At 44.1% G+C, this 27,252-nt stretch overlaps 1 protein-coding gene across 8 annotated transcripts in view; it reads left to right on the top strand.

The window, feature by feature from the left end:
* The window catches only part of ctbp2l (C-terminal binding protein 2, like), a 102,682-nt gene extending 75,430 nt beyond the window's left edge, over window positions 1-27,252 (top strand). For 3 of the 8 annotated variants that reach the window (XM_017437591.3, XM_017437614.3, XM_017437596.3), the window contains 8 exons: window positions 10,058-10,212; window positions 14,644-14,788; window positions 17,394-17,600; window positions 20,542-20,756; window positions 21,767-21,897; window positions 22,783-22,910; window positions 23,286-23,403; window positions 26,078-26,258. In XM_017437591.3, coding sequence (XP_017293080.1) covers window positions 10,058-10,212; window positions 14,644-14,788; window positions 17,394-17,600; window positions 20,542-20,756; window positions 21,767-21,897; window positions 22,783-22,910; window positions 23,286-23,403; window positions 26,078-26,258 — 1,280 coding nt within the window. Of the gene's footprint in view, window positions 1-32; window positions 174-8,525; window positions 8,584-10,057; window positions 10,213-14,643; window positions 14,789-17,393; window positions 17,601-20,541; window positions 20,757-21,766; window positions 21,898-22,782; window positions 22,911-23,285; window positions 23,404-23,616; window positions 23,690-26,077 lie in introns of those variants that run through there. The other 5 variants (XM_017437629.3, XM_017437583.3, XM_017437605.3 and 2 more) reach the window with 4 other exon arrangements.

The following is a 27,252-nucleotide window of genomic DNA, read 5'->3' as shown; positions in this document are numbered from 1 at the left end:
CTTCTTGGATTTTTGCAGAGGGTTTCCTTTTTATTTACACGTGTGTATATATATATACATATATATTTTTTTTTTTGAAATGCATTTTTTACTCTCATCTTTTTCCTCTTGTGGTTTTGGCGACGATGCGTGAAGTTTAAACCATTTCAGAATGTGGAGGCAACATTTTCCAGGCAAGCAGCATGTTTCCTGTTTTCTTTTCTGGATGTCTAATAAAGTCTGGCATGTGGGGTGGTGGGAGGGGAGAGAAATGTGTGTGTGTGTGTGTGTGTGTGTGTGTGGTCAGTATGGTTAGTAGTCCGGTGTTGTCATGTTGAGGTCAGTCTGCTACACCTGGCTCATTTGGTTTTACTACCTCTGTGCTTTTATCACAAAGTCTAACAGTGGGAAAGAAGAGGAGGGGTGGGGTACTGGCACCGCCAGGACAAGACGCTTTTGTGTGCTATACTTTTTTTTTGGAGGGGGGGGGGAGTGAAAGGAGGGAAGGGCGAAAAGGAGGCTGGCCAACAAAGGGTGCTTATGCCCACATCTCCTCACCCGCCTCACCCCCTTTCCTTTCAGCCACTTCTGGACAACTCACACAGGGTTTGTGTGCTCGTAGGAATCGGAAAAAACACATTCAATGAGTAATTCAGCCCCAGTACACCAGGAGTAGACTACACACTCTGGCAGAGTGCCATTTGAAATGGAAAGAAACTCCGTTGAGGAAAACAAAGTGTTGTTTGACTTAATGGCACATCTGTGCATTCTACCGAGCTCCGGCGTTACCCCACAGTCGAGCTGCAGGCACTCTGCCAGGGTTGTGTGTTGGTTCCTATCCATCAGTTGTCACATCACTGCAAGTGGATTCCTGCTGTACGCATGTTTTCTGACAGATCTCACTCTGTCTTTACAGCTTGCTCCTCTGGTTTTTTTTTTTTTTTTTGAGACAGAATTAATAAAGGATCTGCTTCTTAATTACAACCTCAATTCCAAAATGTAAATAAAAACAGAACGCAGTGGTTTGCAAATCTCATAAACCCGGATTTTATTCACAGTGGAGCACAGTAAACAAATTAAATGTTTAAACCAGGAAATTTTCCTTTTTCCCTTTTTTTTTTTTTTTTTTTTTTCTTAAGATGAGGTAATTTTAAATTGTATGACATTCCCCTCCAAAACCTCCAGCAGCTGCTCTCCTCCGTTCCTAGATGTTTACAGGCTGATGTTAAAAAAAAGCAGAGATACTTCACAGTGGGAAACATGGCGCCGTCCCAATATTGAGGTGTATTCTTGCCATACAACTTGTTTTTTCTAAAACATACAGTGCAGTTTCTTTGCTTAAACGTTTGACAGGTTTACTGTGTTCCAATGTGAATAAAACATGAGTTTATGATTTTCATTTGGTTTTTATTTACATTTTACACAACAGTTGGTTAAATATATCCTGTCTAATAAGTTCTGTGCTCCAAACAGTGAAGTCCTCATGTGCCGCTATTATTATTGATATTGTTAATATTGTGTGCATGAAACTGCAAGATCCCAGTTTTATCATTAATCAAAGGTTGATGCCAGAACTAGTTTTGTCCCCACGGTGTTGGAGCTGAACCTGCAGTGAAGCCAGACAACACTTAAGTTTCTGTTTGGCTTTTGGACCACAAATAGTTTCCTCTATTAGCAACAGCTCATATATTTGTAAATCTGCCATATCTAAAGGCTAACGGGAGCATTCAGGGATAAATCATTATGAGGAACACGTGACCCAAATTGTTTCTAAGATTCCCTTTTTCGTGAGCAGAACAAGATTTGGTTTCAGCTTCAAATCGAACATCGTCACAGGTAGTTGAAATTGAAAGTGGCGACTGCTCGGTGGATTTTAAAGGTTTCTTCTTTCTTCGTGTTTGCGACGCTGCAGCTCTGTCCAAAACTTTACATACAGCCAGGGGCCTTTTGGGTTCGACCCAGCCTCGTCTTCTTTGACTGGCTGACTGTGATGACTGGTGGAGCCGATGTGGGTAACGTCTCACCGGTTAAATGGCCGCAACTGTTGGCGGTCAGCAGCAGCGGACCTTGTTGTCAAGACAGATCCGCTGTCAAGCGGCAGCTTGGGGTTGCTAGGTAACCATTGGCAGCGGAGGATAATAGGGAGGTGGAGTGGCTTGCCTGGTCCTCTCATGACCACATTTCTGTTGGACTTCTCTTCATTTTCTTTTCTTCACATTTGACGTTACATTTCTCTTTTCCTTTCGCCACCCCCTTCCTTCTGGTCCCTCGTCCCCTCATTCGGAGGCAACTTAACACCAGCACCAGAGGCCAGTGGTAGGAAGAGACACCCAGCTCCTTCCACCACATAATGGAAACTCTGGCCTCATCTCCCAGCGCTACTCCGCTACATCCCAGTGCCAGACTCTGACTAAGTGTTGCTGGCTGAGGAACTGGAGCCCGAGCGAGAGTTCGACTTCCACAAAGTATTCGTCTACTAAGTGAAATACTGGGTTGTGAGTTCGAACAGATTCTTAGTTGTCTGGATAAAGTGGTTTAAGATCGCTCGGCAAGCCTAGATTTCCAAAATAGCCTTCGTTGTGACCCAGATCTGTTTTTTTTTGACAGGTTGTGCGGATTCTGATTGACACGTTCAGAGCGGTAGCTGAGATCGCCACATTTACCACCAAGATTTGAAAATATTTTAGTAGCAGATTTTAGAAAATAATTTTGTCATCTTGAGACTTTTTGAAATAAGTTTTTTTTTTCCTTTCATTCAGCTGGAGAAGCATTTCTGTCTTTAATTTAGGATCCAAAGTGACAACTTCTAAATTCTTCTGAACTGCAAAGGTAGCAGATGCGTTTGTACGAAGAGATAACCGAGTCAGATTGATTAGTGACAAGTTTTGAACAATTATTCACTTCCTCAGTTAATTAAAGACCCAGCATGCCTTAGAGGAATGCATATCACCCGCCAGCTTTCAGGTCATCTTGTGCAATGTCTTTCTCAGAAAATGTGCTGTGAATGGCTCTCAGCTACTAAAACATCAAATTTCTGTAAAATTGACTGATTTTGTAGCCATTTTGCTTTGGCTAATGTTGATAAGCTGTGGCGTCCATCTTGAAGTGGATCCACTCCAACAGTTAATCAGTTGTAGATGTACATCCAGGGATTCTTTCCTGAAGGTTTCATTCACATTTGTCCAGTGATTCACAAGGTATTTTGCTAACAGGCAGACACACAAACACAGGCACAGACATGGGCAAAAAACACAATTCACTTCAAATGCTGCAGGATGGCATTTATCACGTGCCAATATTGGTCAAAGTAAATAAGCAAACATCACTTCAAGCTCTCTTTTCTTTGTCGAAGTGTTGACTCTTCTGTGTTTTGACTCGTCTTCGCAGTTAATTAATTTCAGTGGTAAAATAATTTGAAGACTAATCATCGGCAAGGAAAATCATTAGCCGCAGCCCCAGATCTGACAGAGTATATCATTACACACACCCAGCGGGGAGGGTGTAGATGTGTGAAAGTGTGTGTTAACGCGCTCCTTTGGCAGGTAAGCGCACAGCAGCATCTGCCTCCCTTCGTGGAAATTAACTCGTACACAATCGTCTCATAAAAACACACACACACACACACACATTAGCAGCCTGGCAACAGTTTAGCAACAAGCAGGGCAAGCAAGAAGACTGAGGAATGAGAGGAAATTAGGGAGTTAATTAACAGAGGGGGGGGGGAATTAAGAGCGGCGTTCCACCCGCGGTTCTGACATGACCCCTGCCCTCAGTCGGCGCGTTAGTTGCGAGGCCGAAGTGTGCCCTCCCCACGCCTCGCCCTGTGGCTGCAGGGAGGCGGCGGCGCTCCGGAAAAAGGTGCTGGAAAATCAGAGTCGAAGCTCTCGCCCCTTTTTCTGAGGACCTCGGTGGAACTGTTAACAGTTTCGAGGAGTTAAGCTGAAGGTGACGATGAGCGAGAAGTCTGCTGATTGCTTAATGGTGCAGAATTATCTCTCACAGGGAAGGTGGCTTCCGAGTGGTTCTCTCGGTTCTCCACTTTATGTGACGCTCCAACAGAATGTGATGCATTATATAAAGAGATTAATTAGCTGAACCCTAAACATCTACAGCCATTAAAAGCAGCAGGCAGTAATGATTCACTGAAGAGGTAACTGATGATGGATAGACGGCTGCTTGAAGTCAGTGTTATAAAACAAGACTATATAGGTTGTGTTCTGGGCAGTAGATGGCCTGTAGATTTATAGCTCATGCTAACAATATATACACATATATATTTCAAGAGCCATTAAAACAAGTATCTTGTCAATTTCCTTGAAGGCGTACAGCTCTTCACATCAAAATGTAGCTTCCCTCAGAGAATAAATACCACTTTTTTGACAGCAACAGGAAATTTCAGTGCTTTTAAATCAAAAATGTCTAATCCAGTCTGTGAAACATTAAATAGATTAACAGGAAAAGAGAATATTGGAACACCAAGTTTATCCGATTCAGTGAGTCCAATGCTGAGTTGTAATATTTAGGTTTTACAGGGAGGACCGCAAATTTAGAAACGTATAACAGCAGAGATTTTTGCTTATATTTGGTCAGTTTTAAATATGAATATCTAATGTCTAGTTTGTTTGTTTTTTCATTATTGTAGCATCCGACTGTCAAATGTGAAAATTGTAAATTAGGTCCTAAAACTGGATGCGCAATGAATCAACTGTGTTTAAAGTATTTCTTTATAAAAATGACTTTGAGCCAAAATTATAGTAGTTAGTTAAAGCTCATAGGCATCTTTAATGCCTGATAAGTCAGTTTTACAGATGTTGAGCTAAAATGTGTTGTGGTAGTAGCTGAGAGTCATTCACAAAACAACAGATATCACATAACGTTCCCAAAACAGCTACAACGCCGCCATTTCTCCCCATGAGATGATTGTAGGCCTAAAGGCGGTGGGTGGGCGGGTGATATGCATTCCTTCAAGGGATGCTGATTTAATAAATGTTTTACTAAGTTCATCTGAAGTGTCACAGTTTCCATTTACCGTTTTTTGTTGTCTGCACCACCTGCTGGTTGGCATTACGAACTGCAGTTATTCGTAAAAAGTTAACTACATTAGCCAAATTAATTTTAACAGCAATGCAAGATTAGTTCTGTTCCATCAAGGTACGACTTTAGTGCCCGAAAACCTTCGGATTGAACTTAATTCACCCAAAAACTTAATAAATTACTAAAGCCCCACATGCATTCAGGCCTGCTTTTTAAAACATCGGTGTTTAAAAGTCTGTCATCCTACCTGGACCTACACGGATGGATATTTCTGACCTGCGTGTAATCAGCTGCGCAGCCATCACTCCGGAGCTATTTTTTCCCCCCGCTTTAATGAGATAGTGCTTTAATTTCCTGCAAGTAACACATCTTAAACGCATGAAATTCTACATAATTACAGACTATTTTCAACGCACAAACCGCAGGCGGGCTGTCAAGTAGCGCAGCGGAGAGCGAAAGGTGCTGATAAGGGTGTCATGAATGCATCACTTATCAGACATGCATGTGGTGGTATTGTGAAGCTGACAGACCCAGTGATTCTGGTTGAGACTGGTTTGATATACATGCTGTCAGTTTACCGCGAGGGGAGTGTTGCCTGTCACCTCCATCCTTCCCCTGCCTGAATACATCATCTTCTCCGCATCAAAATCAGCAGAGTGGAAGTCAGTCTGTCACAAAGGAGGACACACACACACACACAACTGAGATTATGGAAAGACAGAGTGGCAGAGAAGGGAGGGAAAATGATGGGAAGGGAGGTGAAGGAGTGACAGTTGAGGTGAAGGAATGACAGCGAGAGGAAGGGCGGAGATCGCCGGAAAGACAGCGGAGGGATGATAGCCGGGGTCGGGGAGGAAATTCACGTGAAAAGCGAGATAAAGGACTCAGATACACAGCGGGCAAACAAATACGTCGGCAGAAACGAGGAGCTGTCAGAAGATGCTATCGCGCAGGGAGAGAAAAACCCAGCGACGCAGCAGACGATGCTGTGAATTGTAACGGAGGGGGGGGAGAGTCTGCAGCGGAGAGATTTAAAGAGTAAGAGACTGAAAGGTCAAAGAGACACACAGAAACCCGGTGGATGATTCACGGAGTTCCGCCAATGTAACTTGTGCCTGAGGGTTTGATGCTGCCTGCCAACAGCTCTTCTCCCCCACCGCTTCCCTCACCTGCACACCCACTCCTGTCTATAACTGTTAGATTGGAGTTTGCGCCGCTCGTATTGGAGCACTTGTGGCTTCTTTTTGCGAGTCGAAGCGAGGGCCTCAGTAGATCTTTTTCGTATTACTTTGAAAATCACATTGTTAGGATCAGAATGGGTTTGCTTGAGGTGCTGGAACTAATCTGCTCTCTCACCCTGTCTGTTTAGACCATTTTATTGCACTTTTATAGTAAATACCTGAATCAGTGATAGATATGATACATGTTTTTAGTCCATATTGGTCTACCTCACCTCTTGCATGAGCACACATTGATTTTTTTTTTTTTAAACAAGTAAAAATCCCCAAAAGAAGAGCTAAGACTCTTAGCTGTTCAGGCAGTGTCTGACCGGGCTGTTGGAGACTAGCTGGTGTCATGGTGAAATAAGATGTATTATTAAGAGGTAAGAGAACTGTTGTGTGCAGCTCCTGTCTGTTCACAGTTTGACGTGAAGTCATGCTGCTGTCTAAGTGATGCGGCCTTCCCGTTACGATGAGGCTGGTGGCATTTTCTGTGTCTTTGTTCAGAAAGACTCTCTGACAGTCTTAGGTTAGACAGAGTCTGACTCTTGGATCCGTCTCATTCCTGGGACTTACTGCTTGACATTTCTTTGTAATATATTGTTTAAAAAAATTGAAAAATAATCCTCACGAATGTTGTCCTACACATTTATTGTCAAATAAAAAGTTACTAAGTTCTGAGCATTTATGGTGCCCATGAAAGTAAGATTTGCAAAGACTCAAATCCAAAGATTATCAATTTGGTACATTTTTCGAAGTTTAATGAAAGGCTCTTGCCTGATGCTGTCCAGTCTTTATTGTTCATGTGAATTTATTTTAAACGGGAAGTCCCTAGCTGGTGTTGTTGGATGATTTACCCCCCTGCAGCAGGAGGAGAAGGAGGCAGCTGTGTGCGTTTCAGAGGAGAAAACTTCTCCCCTCTTAAACTAGGACTCCAAAGTGCGCTCCTCCGGCCTCGACTCTCGCCACAAACGCAAGTGGTGCCTAAAATAAAGAGCACTAAAACGGGCGGCGAAAGCCTGCTAAGTGATCGCCATGACAACAGAGCAGCGACGGGAAGCGATACCTCTGCTGTGAGATCCACTCGGAGGCCGCGCTGCTGGACTGCTCGCTTTCCTGTCGGCCGGTTCGTCCTCTCTCTCGTTTCTCTCCTCGTGTCTTTCTGCCGTTGTCGTCTCCTCTAACATATCTCCTGAGAGCTTTTAAAGCCAACAAACGGGGCTTAGTCTGGTTTTAAGCACGCTTCTTTTACAGTTTAGTTCACGCTGCCTCTCCTGACTTGTGTTTATTTTCGCCTCACACGACTTTCGTTCTTAAACCTCCTAATCTCTGTTATCTGCCTTAATCGGCCTCCTCTGATGTAACCCCTCTGAGCATTCCTCCGTCACCTCTCCTCCTATCACTGCCACAGACCCTGACGTCATCGTAATCTTGTGGATAACTTCAGGAGCACACAGATGCACGTAGACGGAGGTCACATGTAAGCATTCGGAGCTGAAAAAAAACGAGACAATGAAGGCCAAGCGTTCCCTGACGGTGTGCAGATCACCCGCCGCCTTTCGCGCCAAAGTTTGGAGCTAAAAAGCATCTCATAACCTGTTTGGTCGAACCTTGTAAATGACGCTGTGCACGATCTCACGCGTTATGGCGAGATCTCGCAAGATCTGACAGCAGAGTATGTGTCGTGGATGACCCTCAGCTACTAGCACACCAAAAGTTAGCTCAATATCTGTAAAATTCACTTGGGTGTAGGCTGTGTTGGCTGAGGGCGAATAGCTGCAGCCATCTTGAATTGGGTTGACTACAAAAGTTAATACGTTCAGTACTTACTTTGAGAGTTTCATTAAAATCCATCCACTGGTTTGTGAGATATTTTACTAACACTACAGAGACACTCTGGCAGCAGGTGATAAAGATGTCACAGAAGGCGTGGCTGTTGGGGGAATGACTTTTCGCTTGTTTTGACAGCTTAGGTAGATCCGTAGCTGCTAACGACAGATACTAGTTCTGGTTATTGCAGCTCGCCTTCGGAGAACGGCGCCTTTCCCTCCCGTGCACACGAGGCGGTTTCAGACGCGGCGTGAACATTTCTGCTCCTGACTTGTCAACGTCGCACGAAGCACTGCCGGTAATCGTCTGCCCTGTCAGCGCGACACGCCGGCTTCTGCGGTGACGTGCGTGAGAGAAGGTCGAGCCTCCGGGGAGCTCGGCTCCTCTCCGCTCTCCTCAACTCTTAAGTGAGAAAAGTGGCGAGAGGAAATAGGAAGGAGGGCGAGCGGCGGTGGCGGGGAGCCACAGAGGCGACACATGCTTCGTCAAGCGCTCCGGCGCAGAAGTGAATCGGCTGCGGGTTTGTTTCGGGCTTGTAGCGTTTTCTCTAACATTCTCCATTTCAGTGATACATTGCTCTTTTAAGGCAGGGCAGGAATGAAACTGTTTTCTGAAGATTGCAGTGTTTTTGTTTTTTCTTTTCCTCTGTGGCTGCTGGTTCCACTCGCACTGAGGTGGAAGTAGAAACCACACTTTTCGAGCTGAGAAATGCTCGTCTGCGTCAGCATGTGGCTGTCATACCCACACAAAGAAAACCCGTTTCCCTGTTTGTATTATCAAGTGAATAAAAATCCCATCTACCTGCGGACATGTCCGAGTGTGTTTTCAGCCCTAATGCTGAGAGGGTTCCTGTAAATCTGACCCTGTCTTGAGGAGGTGCATGGATTTATTTGAGCAAGTTTTGTTAGTTTTCTGCTACATTCTGATCAACTCAGGTGTGCGCGTTGTCACACGCCGTGGGTAATCGACAGCTCAGCCTTTTAGTTTTCAAAGAAAAGAGCGATGAACTGAAACCAGCTTGCAAAAATAACGTAACTTTTCTCAGAGTTTAAGCTGAATTTTGTGAACTCTTGTCTCGTCTTGTACATATTAGGGATTAAATTTTTGTTGTTTTTATGTTCTTTATTTTGTCTGAGCTCTATTGATGTCAGGAATGCAACAAGAATAAAAAAAAATATGGCTTCCTGCAAAATAAGTGCTTCTTTTGTGAAGCTATTCGGCTGTCTTGAATGTAAAAAGTCCAGATTTACAGATCATGGTTCCTCTTTAACATGTCTGACCTGTCACAAGCCTCAGGTGTCTGTATGTGGGCCTGTTTTGTTTGATTTGTCATCCATTTATGACCCGTTTTTATGTCTTTGTAACAGCTGAGGCTAAACACTCTATTGAAAATATTATGATTTCTGTAGATTTTCTCAAGACCCTTAGTTGGTGTTTTTTGACCCACATCGGGGTCCCAACCACAGCTTTGGGAGCCATTAGTTGGGAGCTTCCATAATTCGGGTCCTGCTGTGGTCCTAACGCTGGCTTCTAGTCAAATTTGAGATTTACTTTATAATCCTCCTCCTCATAAACAAAACCATGAAGAGTCAGTCTTACTGAGCCTTCACCTTCTAACACACCTTCTGACCTCGGCCATCTTGTCGTTCCTTGTTCCAGGATTGTACGTTTGCTGGGTTCCACACTGTGGAACTGAACACTCTAGGAATCAAAATGGTGACCTTTTAGGGTGTTTTAAACAACATTTGGAGCCAACCCTTTTTTTTCAAAGTGTCTTTATGTTTACCTCACCTCCCTCGGGGACCCTTCTTTGCATCGTTTTATTGCCCGTGTCTTTATCTCTTGTTGTTTTTGCCTCCTTCCTCCTGCGTTTTATGTAAAGCACATTGTAACCTTGAGTTTGAAAAGTGCCATATAATAATAATAATAATAATAATAATAATAATAATAATAATAATAAAAACCCTCCCGCCTTTTTTTTCATGTCCCTCCAGGTATTCGGCCCCAAATCATGAACGGGCCAATGCACCCGCGCCCGCTGGTGGCGCTGCTGGATGGACGGGATTGCACTGTGGAGATGCCCATCCTGAAAGACTTAGCCACCGTTGCCTTCTGCGACGCCCAGTCCACACAGGAGATCCACGAGAAGGTAGAACACACACACACACAGGTCAGCCCACTTACGTCCACCGCTGTGACAGAGCTGATGTGTGAGGCGCGTTGTATTGGCCTCGTGCACAATCGCCAGTTAAAACTCAGTGGCTTCATATGATTTAATTTCACTTTGTGGCACAGAGTGTGATGCCTATATCAGCGCCATTGTTCTAATAGAGCGTCTTGTATGGCTGGTATGCAGTGTAATTACATTGGCTTGTAGAGGTTCTTTATTGCTTTTATGCAGCGCTTCGGCTGCAAAACAATATATGTCTGCAGAGATGGGTATCACCGAGTGCTATCTCTCCATCTGAAGATGGAGAGCCGCCGCATCTTTCCTTATGAAAATAGGACATATTAAAAAGGAAACATTTGCATAAAGATCAATTCAATCAAGACCTTGGGCATCAAAGAGAAGGGGGAAGCGGGTAGCTTTTTGTTTGTTTTAACACTGCCTTATCAGGAAAAACATGATTGTAATGTTCACCTCGCCGGCATATTCAGCAGTTCACAGTAATAACCTGCAGTCTGGATACCCGGAGGGGCGTTATAGATTGAAAATGTCCAATCTCTTTTCTGTGAGGCAATGTATGCAGAGATGTAGTGTTGATAACTGTGGGATTTCAGCATAATGTAGTCAAGGCAGACACCAGCTGCTACACTCGTCTGCACACAAACATACCACACCAGGCAGAAAGTTTGAGGAAAGACTGAATATAAAAGTGGCCTTGGGTTAGGTCTGCTGACAGATTATCCCACTATTTCTCTGGTGACAAAGACATTCTGAAACAAAAGGCAAATACTGAGCAAGACCGAGTTACAATACAAACCTGTGATCTTCAGCCAGAGTCAACGATGGCGTTGCTTTATGTGGCTTGTAAAGGTTGGATGATAGCCCACATGGCGTCGAGTCAATATTGGCTTATTACACTGTTCAACTCTGCTCATCGACTTGAGGTGTTAGGCTCGGAGATTCAATAAATCATCGTTAACGTAAGCAAATGATGTAACGAGTCTGACATGTTATGAAACCTTGTTTGCTCCGAGCCTTTTGTGCGAAACAACAATAGGCTCTGAAAAACATCAATTTCTTATTGGAATCTTAAACAATTGCTAAAAAAAAAAATGGCATTTAATTTCCTGTTAATAAATATAATGTGCAAATAATTTCTGATTAGGAGTCATTTAGCAGCAACACGATAACATGCCTAAATAAAATTATAATTAAACAGGGTTGCTTCGCTCTTTTTAACTCTGGATTTTCCAAAAAAAAAAAAAAAAGAAAGTCAAATTCCTTGAAACGCCACTTGTTTACAACATGGAAAGTCTTGCACACGACTTACGAAAGTTTCCGCTTTGAGGCGGCGAAAATTATAAGAGAGTACTTCTTAAGGATTCTTGCAAATAAGATCCTATTAAAGTAATTTTACCTTGGCTAGGAGAAATTGTAAGAAGACCCAACAAATGTTAGCTTGACCTCCTGCCGAGTCTGGTTACATTTTCGACCAAAACCAAACATTTTATGCCATTTAAAAAAAAAAAAAAAAGAGAGAACTTACATAATGCTTTTAAATTTATTTTTTACCTAATAACACAATAAAACAGCCTTTAGAGCCTCAGTTTTTCCAGTCATTTGGATTAAATCCTGTTTGGTGAGCAGTTGTTCGCAGAATTTGTCAATCAAACATTCAGAGTTGCAAAAACGACCCAGTTTTCTGTAAGACATCTTGTTTCCAAAGAGCAGGGAACGCACCTTCTTCTCATTAAGGAAGGGAAACTGAACTGGACCAAACAATTAGAAATATTTCCTCAATGAGTGTCCAAACTCCTAACTCACACAAACTAATGCTCGATTTGATCAATATCACATAAAAAGTGCATTTCTAAAGCTTTTACTACTTTACCTGTGGAATAGTCATACTTTTTTAAAATTTTTTTACATTACTAAAAAAATAAAAACATTTATTAGTGTCAGGGAAATCGCAGTCTACGTTAGTTTGTCATGTAACCTTTTATAAATCTTAATTTTTCTTATTTTATTGTGAGTCAGAGACATATATTCTGTGTTAACTGAGCTTATTAAGCAAGAAAAAGCAGGTTTTGGACAGAGCGAGGTTAACTTTTCTTCTATAAGATGCTAAAGAGCTCTTAGCATCAGCCTCATATTCTTCCACTTAAAGTTGTTTAAATCTTGTGCAACTCTTGGCATGAAAAGGAAAACGCTTCAGATGAAATTGTCAAGCCTTTTTTTAAATTTTTTTAATGCACTGATGTTTTTATTAAGACGTGTCATTACCACAATCCTTTTTTTTTTTTCTTTAAAGCTGTCTTCCTCACATCTCTGCTCGAACGCTAAAGTGGATTTAAAAAAGGTGCAATCAAAAAAGAGGTCACAGCTTACTTTTTATAACACACTAATCATTGTTGTGTGCGGCTGTCATTGAAATGCTTTCATGAAGCCATAAATGCTGTGTAGTTTTAAGGAGCAGGAAGGGCGTTTTCTCTCTGTTTCTACCAGCTCTGAAGCACATTACATCCACTCTGATCACTCGTGAAAAATGACTTCATGACCATAAAACCCCTCCCCAGTAAACTGGAGTCAAACACATGTAAGGTGCAATATTATTAACATCTAATTAAAGCTTCTGAAAGCACAAAGCTTTGGTTACAGCGGAGAACGGGACACATTTATGGTCAAACTTTCCATTTAAGTTCTCGTTCTAAAGCACCAAAGTAACAAGACTTTCAGCCTTCAGCTCAGAGGGTAAAAGGTGTGTGTGTGTGTGTGTGTGTGTGTAAAAGGAGCGTTTAACCTTGAACTAGTATCTGGAAGGCCCGTCCAGGACACGGTGCTAATAAAAGCAATATGGAAATTCAGAGCTAATCTACTAATCACAGGAAAGCTAATTCAGTTTGGCTGGAGGTGAATGTGGAGCTGTTATTTAGGCGTTGACAGGGGCCCTGGCTCGTACTGGGGGTGTGGGGGGTGGGGGGTTGGTGGTTTAGATCCTCATCACAATGAATCACAGGACCGGGTCACCTTGAGGAGCCGCCGCCGTCTCTCAGTAACGGATCCCCGCAGGTGGCAAGATCCAGGCCGCTGAAGGATGTTCACCGCCGCGTCCGCTTTGCTGTTTGTGGAATGAAAAACGATCAAACAAAACGAAGGAACGTCAATACAAGCGGAAGGAAAGCTGAGTCAGATTCAATGGCGCCACCCTGTGGTCGTCTGTGAGACACGTTTCGCTCATAGTTGCTGGTTTTATTTTTGACCGCTTGCTTTGAGATGGATGGGTTTGTGTAACTTTTAGGCAAATCTGATTGAATAGGAGCTTCTCAGAAACACCAAAAATAAATAAATAAACAATCTGCCAGTTAAATTAATTTCTACAACATTCAGACCCAACAGTGTTCAGACATGTCCCTGTTTCATTATTGTGGGGGGATAATTGAGCATAAACCTGCCTCTAATGTAAATCCATATGTAAAAAAAAAAACCAGGAGCTGTTTGCAGTCAGAAACTAAAAGTGGTCGCGTCGTGATGCCAACTAATCTCCGTGTCGTTCAGCCCTTTTGTCTCCATCGCTCCTCTGACTGTTCTCGATGTACACGATTCGAAAAGTCTGTAGATCTGTCCACGTGCAAAGACATCTGAGGGTTTATTCTGTGATAAGAGGCAGCCTTAACCTCGATAAACAGATCCTTTGTACATAAACTCCCTCGGGGTCTGAGTGCAGAAGCAGACACTCTGGATTGGGTCTTTCCCTCTCTGCGACATGTTTTACTGCTGTTTGTGCGTCATTCTGAGCCAACAGATGCTCTCCTCTCACAAGCCACCTTATCTCTCTGTCCACACACACACCTCCAGCCAGCTCACACACACACACACACACATATATACTCCAACACCATACCTCCTCCCTTCCTGCAGGTCCCAGACAGACGGCAGCCCGGCCCTACTGAGCTCTAATAGCGTTCTGTCTCACCCGGTCCTCCCACCTGTAGCCCCGTCTACCGGTCAGATTTGGCTGAAGCTGGCTCCAAACCATGTCTCCTTATGGATGGAGGTTGGATAAGGCAAACGCCTCCTGGTGTTTGTTGTAGGACAATCGGAAAAATGCACAATGCTGAGACAATGACGGCATCAGAAAACAGGGTTTTGGCCTAATTACACAGAGTTCATACTCTAACACCTTCATGCTGCCCTGGCACAGTTGTAACATTGTTTTGAAACTGCTTAAAGATGTCACAGAGCAGTTCTGTAAATGAGCCATGTGACAGCTGTAGTTCAATGAATTTGATCTTATAATTGCTGTGAAAGTGCAAAATACAAGAAGGCGCTGGGAGCGTGGCGAGCGACCATTCGACAGTAAAAACATCTCGGGGGTTTCACAGTTTTTGTCTCTGTGAACTCGTGTGTGTGCAGGTGCTAAACGAGGCAGTGGGAGCCATGATGTACCACACCATCACCCTGACCAGAGAGGACCTGGAGAAGTTCAAGGCGCTGCGCATCATCATCCGCATCGGCAGCGGATACGACAACATTGACATCAAGGCGGCCGGAGAGCTGGGTACGGACTCGTGTGGCCTTTTTTCATCAGAGCGCTCGTTGTCGTGGTCCGAAAAGAACTGCAAGTGGAACTAATGTTTACAAGCAGCCGCAACTCGGACTCGTTTTTGTGTCGCACAGAGCGTGTTTCTAGCGAGGGCCCGCTCCTTACTGGTCGGCCGGCACATTACCTGGACAGGAATGATGATGCATTAAACTCTGTTTATACACCACGTGTGTCAACATGGAGAAGAACATAGAGACAGGAAATATCTTGGTAAAAGATTAAACATAACTCTGAAAACTCTGACAGCTGACAACGAAACAATAACACGAACTGAAACATTAAATCCTAGTCAAGATGGTAAAGCACTTGACGATTATCTCCTACAGGAAAAAATACTAAGGCCTTGTCCACAGAGTTTCTTTCAAAACTGTGTTTTTATTTGCCGTTTCTAAAAGAAATCCTTGTAAACACGACACCGTTTTTAGAAATGTCTCCATCCACACGGAAACAATGTGGCACCTTCGACAGACACAAACAAGGCGTGGAGCGTAAAGCGCGCATGCTGAGTGCAAAATGCAAAAAAAAAAAAAACAAGAGGAAGAGGACGGCCCCGGGTCGGAGGTGGGGCGAAGACATCGTTGGGTTTCGTCTGTTGACACAAAAGCACAACGATGGGAATTCAAGATTGTTTTCACTCTGGTGAAACACAGTTTTGGAGCTCCTAGGCTCAAATAATAATAAAAAAATTAAAAATAAACGTGCATATTCATCCAAACTGCTCCGGTGTGGAGGGGCCACAAGCCACTAATGAAGGGACTTTAATAACTGTTTTATTTGACTTTATTGCACAGATTGAAGTGCAGCGTCCTTATTTAAAATACACAATTAAAAGGGGATCGTTGCAGCCATTAATGCTGCAAGAATACTGAGCTGATGTGTTCGTTGGGACTGATTGAACTCTATTGTTGTGGCTCTAAAAGGTGATTGTACGTTCTGATTCCTTTCTTTTTATGTGAATAATCAGAGGCTGATGGAGTGGTCCGTTCGTGTTGTTCCAGCAAAGAGCAGTTTCTGTTTGATTAACTAAAGAACAAATCTAGAGATAAAAACAAAACAAAAACCTTATTTTTGTTTTTTACAGCAATTTATTTTGTAATACACCTAAATTCAGCTCACTTTGTTTTAGTCTTATTGAGTTTGGCATGAAAAGTTTGAGAACCACTGCATTAGTTATAAAAATGTCTGACTCAGAGTAGTTGGAACAGATGTTTACGTGTGGATCCTCTTCAGAAATATACCTTATCCTGCGTTGTGTCATATTGATTTAATCAAAGAGAGCCGTCGCTGCCGTCGTCCTTATTTGATCGTTTGTTTGTCTGTCAGTGACACACGCTACCTCGGGCTCCGGCGGTCGGATTTAGCCGAATCCTCGGGGGAAGCATCAAATCGTTGCATTATGGGATTTGGAAAACCGTACAGATCGTTCAAAGAAGGAGTTGCAAGGGGGAAAAAAGATACTGTATTGCTGATGGTGGTTTTTATTAAAGGGGCAAAAAAAAAAAGTGTGTCTGCTTGGAGGAGCCTGTTTACCGTCTCTTTGTGTGGATTTTCAGAAATAGTCAGATGAACCGTGAAGATCCCACTGTGAGCCAGAATGTTCAAAGGGACAGAGAGTGAAAGACGTGCAGAGGCAGAGGGGGGGAGAGGAGTTGGGTTTTCTCTCTGAACCGCCACCCGGGCTCGTATCAGCAGGCTGGTGGCTCGAACGGCTCTTACAGCTGACAAAGCTGCCATTTCCCTGCCAATACCAGATACCGTGTCTAACTGCCACCCACTCAGCGAAAGCACTCTGCCTGCGCGACGCAGGAGTCAAAAAGCTATCGTGCCTCGACAAGGCGGCGCAGATATGACGGCTGTTCTCGGGGAGAAGAAAAGAGGGCCATTGATTGAACAGACTCTTGGCTGTTTTTTTTTTTTTTTGCCGCCCCGGAGACGGCGGCGGCGCTGCTGCTCGGAGATACAGACTGGGATGAGGACATTAGTGAAGAGCGAGGGCAGGCAGAGGGGCTTTAAAAAAATGTCACGTTGGAGGGGGGGGGCAAGGTAATATCACAAGGTCACCGGTTTAAACAGCTTAAAGACAACATTCTGCTGGGATTTATCTGAACTGAGGGTTTCTGAAAGTCCCATAACTACAGGTTGTTTTCCCTTTCAAGGCAACACAAAAAGCGTTTTAAAATTCAATGCGTACCACCCACCCTGACAGTTTTACATGAAAACGTTTGTCAAACATGGAAAATAACGTTGTGTTGTAGATGTACATCCAATGATGGTTTATGAGGGTTTCATTAAAATCTGTCCACTGGTTGATGAGATATTTTGCTAACTCTACAGACCTTCAGACGATAACAACAGTATCAGAATCTCTGAAATGTGTTTTTTATTATTTTATGTTTTTTCCTTTCTCAGCCCCCCCGTCCTCAGGTTTCAGACAGCTTTTTAAGCCCCAGGTCTCCGTGGGTTAAACGTACGCCGCTTGAGCACTCTGATAAGAATTACAGCATTGATTTTGCCATTAGCCAGATTAATTTTGGCCTCTCCGTGTTCCCTCCCTTTCCAGGCATCGCTGTGTGCAACATTCCCTCCGCAGCTGTGGAGGAGACGGCCGACTCCACCATCTGCCACATCCTCAACCTCTACAGGCGGAACACCTGGCTGTACCAGGCTCTCCGGGAGGGCACGCGGGTCCAGAGCGTGGAGCAGATCCGCGAGGTGGCCTCGGGTGCGGCGCGCATCCGCGGCGAAACCCTGGGCCTCATCGGTTTTGGTGAATATCCAGTTTTTTAAATTTTTTAAGTTTCAGGATAACCTGTCAGACCTTTGGCTCTGTTCGATTTTTTTTTTTTTTTTTACCTTCCATTCTCCTGCTTTCAGTCTTCCTGCTCGGATTAGGTTATCCTCCTCGCTCTGCTCGTCTCTTAGATTATCTCAGGGTTGTCTGTTTGGCCTCCCACTGGGTTATTTTCTCGTCTGCTTTATTTTGACTCTCCTCTCGTGGCGGACCTGGTGTAGTAAAGATGTGTGTGTTTTCACTCCCTGCACCTGTTTGCTGCTGATTGTGTGTGTTTGTAAGCCAGCCTCTGTCTCAACCTCGCCGGGCAGTCGGATGCTCCGTCTTCTCACAAGCCTTTCCAAAGCGCCACCTTATCTCTGTGTCCACATACGCTCCACCACCCCCCACCCCCTCCACAGGTCCCAGACTGCTGCTTAGACTCCCCGTCTGAGCAGCAGCTCCTGGCAGTGAAATCATCTCCTTGTTCCTCCAGTTTTTACCCCAGTCCTCCCACCTCCAGCCTCATGTTCTCGTCCAAACAATGTCCATTGTCAGTGGGACGCTGGGGACAGTGGAGGTCTCCCGGTGTTTGGTTGTAAACAGTAGGTGTGTCACAAGGAGTTCATGGAGTGTCAGACATTCTGCTTGTCCAGCTGAAGTGATTTGTTGGTTGTTATGTAAGTGTAATAACAGTGTAGCTCCTGTCTGATCAAACTGAGTTGGGATTTGGGGAATATTCAGAAGGAACCATCTATAATCAATATTTCTTCTTCAACGAGGGGTCAAACTAACAGATACGGGACGGGGGGGTCATTTGTACCCCAGCAGGTCAGCTCACTCCCATCAGCTTCATCCACGTTTGATCATTTTTTGCTGTTTTGGCAGAAGTTAAAGGAAAAAAATAACTGTAATAATCTTTAATAGCAATATTTAACTTAAAGGCCTAACATTTTCTGAAAGAAGCATATCGCCCGCCGCCTTTAATGCCAGAGTTCTAAACCAAGATCATCTCATGTCATATTTTAGCCCAGTATTTGTAAAACTGACCGAGTGTGTTGACTATTATCAGTTAGGTAACTTGTAGTCACAACTTTAAAGAGCTTAAAACTGAGCTGAAAAGGGAAAAGTGTGAATCTGTAAAGCCTCGATGAGATTCTGAGTGATGTGAAGCCTAATTATTATAAACCGTAACAGTGTTTTACCTACTTTTGGTTTTTAAAAACATACATATTTGCATATTATTTTGTCATTTGTGCTTGTAAGGTCAGGATGCTGGGGAGGCCATCTTGAATTGGATGAGTCTAAAAGTTGATCAGCTGTAGATTTTCATCTAATGATTAGTTCCTGAAGGTTTCATTGAAATTACCGGTAGTACAGTGGTTGATGAGATATTTTTCTAACAATCCCACAGACGAGAGGAAGGTGATATTTATCCTCGTACTGTCTTGGTTTTAAACACAGTCATTTCATCCAGTTCTAGAAGTTCGGATAAGTCGGTAAAACGGAACGAAAGTCGTCTGGAGAGAGAGCAGAATGAGGTGGCAGAGATGGAGGGCAGACCTTCAGGTTCTCCTCAGTTACAGATATCGATCGGTGAAGAAGTGAGGCTGGGAAAAAGGCAAGGCTCAGATATGCAGAACAGAGAGAAACCCTGGATTCTCACGTGTTTTATAAAGACATTAGCTGTAAACAGATCTGTTTGTGACAAAGGTCCATTTTATTTATTTGTTCTCTTTAAATCTACTTCTTTGTGCCGTTTTTTCCTCAGCCGCGTACGAAAGGTGCTCTCCAATTTCCCTTGAAGCTTCATTATATAAGGCTGTGCTGCAGCTGCAAGGTGACCTGTTGTGTTTGAGACGCCGGCCTCCCGCTGCTCGCCGCTGGTGGCGTCTCCAAGCTGCAGCTGAATGCAGCGCGCTCATTCCTGAACTCTGCGTGCCGCCCAAACGTGTTCAAAGAGATAAAGCAGCTCAGGGAGAAGCGCCGAAAACTGGTTAAAGTTTTTTTTTTTTACTACAATCGGCTGCAAACACATTAATTTGTCATAAAACCACAGATTAATTGAGTTCACGACCAATAAAAAAACACAGTCCAAGTAAATTCTGAAGTACTCCTCTGTCGCCTAAAGGAGGAACTGGACATGGAAAAGGACTCAAATCGATCCTTTTTGCCACTTTTACTCTCCAGGACTTTGTTTCTCAGCTGCAGCTGCTGAGCAGAACGGCTCCTGCAGCCAACAGACTCACATCCTACACAACAAATGGCTGCGAGAGACGCAGGGAGAGGCTGATGATGGTTTCTGAATCACTGTCTGCTGCCTCACATTTCTGTCACGACTCTCGCAGATTTTAATCTCTTCCAAACATCAGAAATGGCTGCTTAATGGGATTAAAGTGACGCAAATTGCTACAACTGACAAATCAGTCAGGTGCAAACCGCAGCGGTCAGCGACAGACAGCTCTGATTTCTGTGTTTTTGTTTTCTGAGGAGCGTATTTGCAGTTTTTTACTAAATGTGGTGGATGTTAAACTGTCATTTAGTGTTAAAAACGAGATATTTTCTGACTCGCTTTAAGATTTATACTTTAAACATGTATTTTTAGGCAAATGGCAACAAAGTCAGCATTGATCGGATTTATTTCTGAATCATTTATTTATCTATTTTTGCACCTTTTTTCTCTGGAGTTCCTCTTTCCAAAATATTTGCTTTGGAGATTTTGTTGAACATTTGTTGAAAAGATTTGGTTGAGAAAACCTGCAACAATGTCAGTTCTGGACCTCAGAATATAGATTGATACACCTTTAAAATTGTATATTACGTTCTGTTTGTTTGTCACCCAGTTGTGCTCAATACGACTTCTGATATTTATTACTGGAGTCGCATATCTGGATATAAAAATGCTTTTCTGTTTGTGTTTTTGTGTGTGTGTCCTCAGGTCGTTCGGGCCAGGCAGTTGCGGTTCGGGCCAAGGTCTTCGGCTTCAACGTCATCTTCTACGACCCGTACCTGCAGGACGGGCTGGAGCGCTCGCTGGGCGTCCAGCGCGTCTACACCCTGCAGGACCTTCTGTACCAGAGCGACTGTGTCTCCCTGCACTGCAACCTGAACGAGCACAACCACCACCTCATCAACGACTTCACCATCAAACAGGTACGAGGCGCCCGAACCGACCCGGCCTGAGCCTAACATGAGAGCGGGCAGACGAGCGGAGCTGCTGCTGCGTCCTCACAGCACAGCATTCCTGCGTGCACATTTCCAGCTTTTTTATCTGAAGCTCCACCAAAGCTGGACACACATTTGGTCCTTTGCTCTGTCAAATGCAATCATCGCCAGCCCACGGCTACGGCAAATATATCGACTCAGCCGCGCGGCAGGGGGGCTGAGAGCGCCGCCGCCGTCGCCGTGCTCAGACCCTCCGCCTGCAGTGACACCTGCAGGGGGAGCCGGGGAACTGCGCGGGCTGAAGGACCGTCTGTCAGAGTCGGCCCGCGCCGCTCGCCTTTCAGAGTCGCAGAAAGAGATAAAGGGGAGTGGGAGTAACAGCCTAACCTAGTTAACCGTGTCTTTTCTGAAGCTCGGCATTCTCAGCTGCCTCTTTAAGAAAGAAAGAACACGTTTCCATTCTAAATGTTGGCAGTGGGTCTTAGCTTTTAAAGTGGAAACGTGAGTATTTATGTGGGGTTTTTTTTGTGTGTCAGAACCATCAGGGCCTAATAAAAGGCTGCCTGCCAGCGTAAAGGCTTTCCATGCCCCTGGATTTCAGCTTTTTGTCAAGATTAAGGGATTATTTTCTTCTGAGCATAATCACTTGTTTTTTTTCCCCCTCCTTTCCTCTCATACACGTTTTGTTGTGACTTTTTTTTTTTTAAACACAAGCAGCAAAGGGTGGCGGCTGTGCCTCGTCTTTTATCTCATCCTTCATTTCATCTCCCGGTTTCGGCTAAAGTCTCTTCCCCATCCCACATCAGATGCTATTTCTCCCGGGTGCTTACTGTCTCCTGAATCTTTCAGGTGTCAAGATTTGTTTTCTTCCCGTGTAATGCGTTTTAAAACCCTCAAACCGCAGACACAAAACCCAGATTGATCTGCAGCTCGAGATCAAACGAATCATCTGCTGCCGATTAGATCTCGGGGTCTTGAGCCGTTCGTGTGTCTTGCAGATGCGTCAGGGTGCGTTCCTGGTCAACACTGCGCGGGGAGGCCTGGTGGACGAGAAGGCTCTGGCCCAGGCGCTGAAGGAGGGCAGGATACGTGGAGCCGCCCTGGACGTCCATGAGACGGAGCCCTTCACGTAGGTGCAAGATAAAATCAAAAAGAAACCACAGAATTACACTTTTTCTTTAGGTATCTGAGGTCAACAACTGGCTTATTTTAGTAAACAAAAGAGAAACAATGAATTAAAGATGAATTATTAGTTTTATGTCAATATTTGGGTGAATTCTGATTCAGCATTCACAGTTTTCCTGTTTTTTTCTCCTGCGTATTTTATAGTATTTTAGCCATTTATATGTCAAAATGTTCAGCTCCTTCAGGAGGTGGTTGCTATTTTTTGTTTTTTTGTAACATTTATGCTCTTCAAATTATTTAACTTTGATAGAAATCTACTTCAACGTACTTCTGCTAATGCTACTATTACTGCTAGAACTACTACTGCTAATGCTGATTTAAATTAAAAGTAGCATTTTGCCAGATTTAGTTATTAGCTAGCTTTCTGTAACTTTCAGTTCAGTTTCAGTAAAGTCATTCGGGACTCCGTGTTCACGCTGCACTTTCATAGAAGATGCTGTTTCTCTAGTTTATTTCACAGACAGTCTTGTTCAAAAATCACTTTTTGAATCGCCTGAACGCGAAGGCAGAGCGATAACGTTTTTTTGCCCGTGCTATGTGTGTTTTTATTTGTTCGTACCACTCGCAAAATATCCCACGAATCACTGAAACTGTTAAAGTAATCGCTGGGTTTACATCTAGAACTGATTACCAGCTAACCTTAGAAAAGGCTACAACTCAGCCAGAGTTTGGTGTGGTAGCAGCTGAGAATTGTCTCTAACTCTAAGGGCAACTCTGTTTTTGCTCCCGTTCTCACCAGGAGGCGAACAGTTTGGCGTTCACGTTATGATTATGGCCGTTCTGTTTTAGCTTCTAACCTACAGGATTATCTCCCCTCCCCATGTTGCAGTTTCGCTCAGGGCCCACTGAAAGACGCCCCGAACCTGATCTGCACGCCGCACACGGCCTGGTACAGCGAGCAGGCCTCTTTGGAGATGAGGGAGGCCGCCGCCACCGAGATCCGGAGAGCCATCACCGGTACGGAGTCACACACCCGACATCACCAGTCCTGCTTTTGTCTCCCGCTGCGACCTGTTGCTCAGGTTTCCTCCCCAGGTGTCATATTTCCACTTCACCGGTCCCTCTGCAGCCTTTTATTAAATCCCGACCTCCTAATAGATGTTGTCATTAGCTCCTCAGAACGAAGCGCTTCCCGGGGGCCGGCCTCGCACAAAACATCCAGACTGTTAAATGATCGTAATTTGCATTTGTGTATCGGAGCCTGATGCGTCTGTCAGCGTGAACTCATTAACACTTCGGCTCCGTCTGGCTGCTCAGTCCCTGTAGCAAGTTGTGGCTTTTTACTGTGTGTGATTTATATAACTCTGTGTGTGTGTGTGTGTCATACCACAGGACGCATCCCTGACAGCCTACGAAACTGCGTCAACAAGGAGTTCTTTGTCACCACAGCACCATGGGGAGTTATGGACCAACCAGGCATTCACCCTGAGCTCAACGGCGCCGCCTACAGGTCAGTTCATGGCGCACATTTACAGTCTTATTTTAATTCTACCAAAAATAAATAAATAAATAAATGTAGTGAATGCATTTCCCTCAAAAGATGTGAACTGAACAGACACTGCCGTAGAGCCTAGTGGCCCGCCCTCTCAGTAGAAAGACACTTTGTCCAAAACTGTCCACATCAGGACTCCTCTTGACGTCAGTATGTGTTTCCTTCACGCAGCCATGTGAGCCAAACTCTTCCAGCTGTAACCGGCGTCCCCCAAGACAAAATTAATGCCTAGAATCAGGAGCAGGTAAATACGATCAGATCGGACCCTGTCGCCTAAACTCACCTGTGTGTCCCCCTCCCCCCTCAGCACTCACCTGGGTGACTGACCTCAGAGTAGAGCTGGATGGCGGCGGCCCTTGAAGCCACTCAGATGTAGCTTCACACGGCGCTTCGTGGGTTTTTTGGGGAAGCTTCTTGCAGGCTGACTGTCTCTGAACTACCTCGTCCTTTTGGGGTTTTTTTCCCCCCTCCCTCTTCTTCCCGTTTGGTTTCTGGGTTTTGTTGATATTTTTCTCTTAAACCAGGGGTCTGCAACCTTTTAAAATTAAAAGTGCTATTTCCTCCTTTCTGATGCAAATTGTATTTGAAGCCTGACGTAAAGAAAACAACTCAGTAAGTGTTAAATACTGCATACAGAAAACAGTTTGTGACATTATGAAATTAATGATCTGTAATCAATTTCTGACAGTTGTTGGCATTTTTAAATGTTCAAACAAACAAAAATAATTATTTTGTTGTGTAGGCCCCTTTGATAAAATCTAAACACTGAACTGGCAGGCCTATGTGAGTCTTTTCCACATTTGTGAAAAAATAATGAACTTAGAACTAAAAGTAAGGAAAATTGTATTTGGTTGATCATTTCATTGATGCAGCAACGCTTTCCCCTTAAATGGAGCCACATTTGTTAGGAAAACGTATTTGTGGGTTGAGCAGCAGAGTCACACCCATGAACATCTTATTCTGCTGTCGACTCTTGTTTGGGGTTTATTTGATTGGATGATTAAAGTCTGACAAAATGAGACATATTGGCAATTTAATAATTTAACAAACTGGGCCTCAGTAGCATGTGGAAGAACCATACACAGCCAGAACAGCTCCTCCTCTGCTGCTCACCAGCTTGGTCACACACCGCTGTGGGACGGCGTCCCGTTCTACAACCATCATCTGTCGTAAATCAGCCGATGTGGTTGTGTTGGTGACTCTGGAACAAATCAAACCCAAACTGATCCCACAGGTGTTCGGTGGGGTTGAGGTCAGGACTGCAGGTGAGTCCGTCCTCTCCACTCCCAAAACCTGGAGCTAGTCTCTGATAAACCCCCCCGTTCTGTGAAGGACAGTCAGACACCTGAGGGACCAGAAGCTAAAAACGAGTCAATCACAGAAGAAGCTGTTTGGCTCTACGCAGATACAGAACTCTGCTGCTCGACCCACAAATACTTTCCTTACAAATGTGACTCAATTTCAGAGGAAGGAAACAGGCTTTCCAATGATAGAATAGTTATTGTTAGAATAAAGAAATAATTGACCAAACAAATTTCCTTACTTTTTCTGCAATGTTTATAAATATTTTTACTTTGAAATAATAAAAAATTAGGCCAGTTTGTAGGATATTTAACTTAGACTTGCTAGGCCAGCTATTATTTGTAATTAGCATTATCAGCATGACCTGCCATAGACAGTATTTCTGTTGTTTTCCTTTAATGTTATTTATTTTAGTTTTGGTCAAACGCAGGTTGCAGACCTCTGTACTAAAACTGCTGAAGTGTCTCTTTTCTTCTAGTCACCGGAGCTAAATCAGGAACTCCAAATCCATCTTTTCCAAGAATCATAAGTAGATAAATGAATTAAAACTTTATATTTTATACTGAATCCGTTTGTTTACAGTTTGAGACGTGGCAGCAACCGTTTTCCTTCAGTTGGACCAAAAACATCATTTTTATGCTAAACTACTAAAAATAAATCATGAAAAACTCGAAGCCACAACTTTAAAAAGAGCTTAAAATTGAGCTGAAAAGGAAACGGTGTGAAGCTGTAAAGCCTCTCTAAGATTTTGAGTGATCTGAAGCCTAATTATTAACAATCTAACAGTATTTTATCTACTTTTGGTTTTAAAAAAAAAACATCTTTTTAAATTAGTTTGTCATTAGTGCCTGTAAGGTCAGGATGCTGTGGAGGCCATCTTGAATTGAGGTTGGCTCTGAAACAGTGGTCTCCAATCCTGGTCCTGGAGGGCCACCATCCTGCATGTTTTACTTGTTTCTCTGCTCCAACACACATGATTTGAACCAACAGGTGATTAACAGGCTTCTGCAGAACATGAAGAGGTGATTTAACCCCTGAATCAGGTGTGTTGGAGCAGGGAAACAAGGAAAACATGCAGGATGGTGGCCCTCGAGGACCAGGATTGGAGAGCCCAGCTCTAAAAGGTTATCGGCTGCAGAGATTACTTCCTGAACCAGCCGATCTTAAACAAACTCAGGTGTAAACCTGTAATAAATCCAGCTGTTCCTGAGAAGCTCCCGGGATGAGAAGAGGTCGTTTCCGTAGCCGTGTGCCGAGCCTCCTGACGTTTCGTGGTGTGTTAGTCTGTGCGTGTTCCCTGCCACTGACCTCTGACCCCGCCCGCCGACAGATACCCGCCGGGTGTGGTCGGAGTGGCTCCGGGTGGCATCCCGGGGGCGTTGGAGGGCATGGTGCCCGGTGGGGTCCCCATCGCCCACACCCTGCCCTCCGGTACACACCCCTCCCAGGCCCCGTCGCCCAACCAGCCCTCCAAACACGGCGAGACCAGAGAGCACCTCACCGAGCAATAGCAGCAGAAGGAACACAAGACATCTCCATCCGAACCGATGACCGACCAACTGGGACCAAGAGACAGTGAAACAACACAAAGCGGCTGCCTGCTCAATCAGCCGGGAAGGGGGGTAAAAACGGGAACAGAAGAAGCAGCGTTCCGGGGGCGGGCGGGAGGGATGGGGGGGAATTTGTACTTTTAACGTTTCGGTTTTTACGCTCGTCTCTTTGGGTTCCGTCTTTACTCTTTGATGATGTTTTTGTTTTACTTTCCTTCTTCGGGACATGCCTAACGATTGTGGACACAGAGTCCAGTGTTTCTTTGTTTTTTAGTGCTCCGGGATTCCCCCGGACGAGACTCTGTCCTGTTCCGCCTGGAAGACGTCAGAGCTCGCGGGGAAACGTAGGCCCACTTCTCAAACCACTGAGAGGAACGGACAAAAAAAAAAATATTAAAAAACTTAAGAAAAACAAAACAGCATTGTGTGCTACTGGACCTGATTACACCTCCCCCCACCCACCCACCCAGTCCTCTCTAATGTACTGTGTTGTTTAGACCCCTGAATTGAGGATTTGTTTTTCTTTTTGTCAGTAAATGATTAAAAATCAACTTATATTTATCATTTACTATAATTGAAGAGAAATCTTGTTTTATTTGATAATCTAGAGGGGGGAGGGGGGGGGGGTTAACCCTTTCCTGGCAGATGCAGTAACAGATTTTCACCACTAGAGGTCACTTTTACACTTCACATCCCACTGACAGTAAACACTAATGGATAACTGCACATTTGACTATAACAAAGTTAGGTTCTTTAGGTGGGCAGCTCCCACCCCCCACATTAAGAGTGGTGTGACCGAGCTATGAAGAAAACAAATAACAAAACGTGGTCATAAACTCAGATATTTGGAGTGACATTCATGTAAACAAAGGTCCATCTGTGAGCACATCATCAACTAGAGGCAGGAAAGGGTTAAAGCAAACTTCAGTTCTTAATAACTCAGGAAAAAAAAAAA

This window comes from Kryptolebias marmoratus, linkage group LG17, assembly GCF_001649575.2.
Source record: "Kryptolebias marmoratus isolate JLee-2015 linkage group LG17, ASM164957v2, whole genome shotgun sequence".
Taxonomy (NCBI): Eukaryota; Metazoa; Chordata; class Actinopteri; order Cyprinodontiformes; family Rivulidae; genus Kryptolebias; species Kryptolebias marmoratus.
This window is presented reverse-complemented; position numbering and strand designations above follow the sequence as displayed.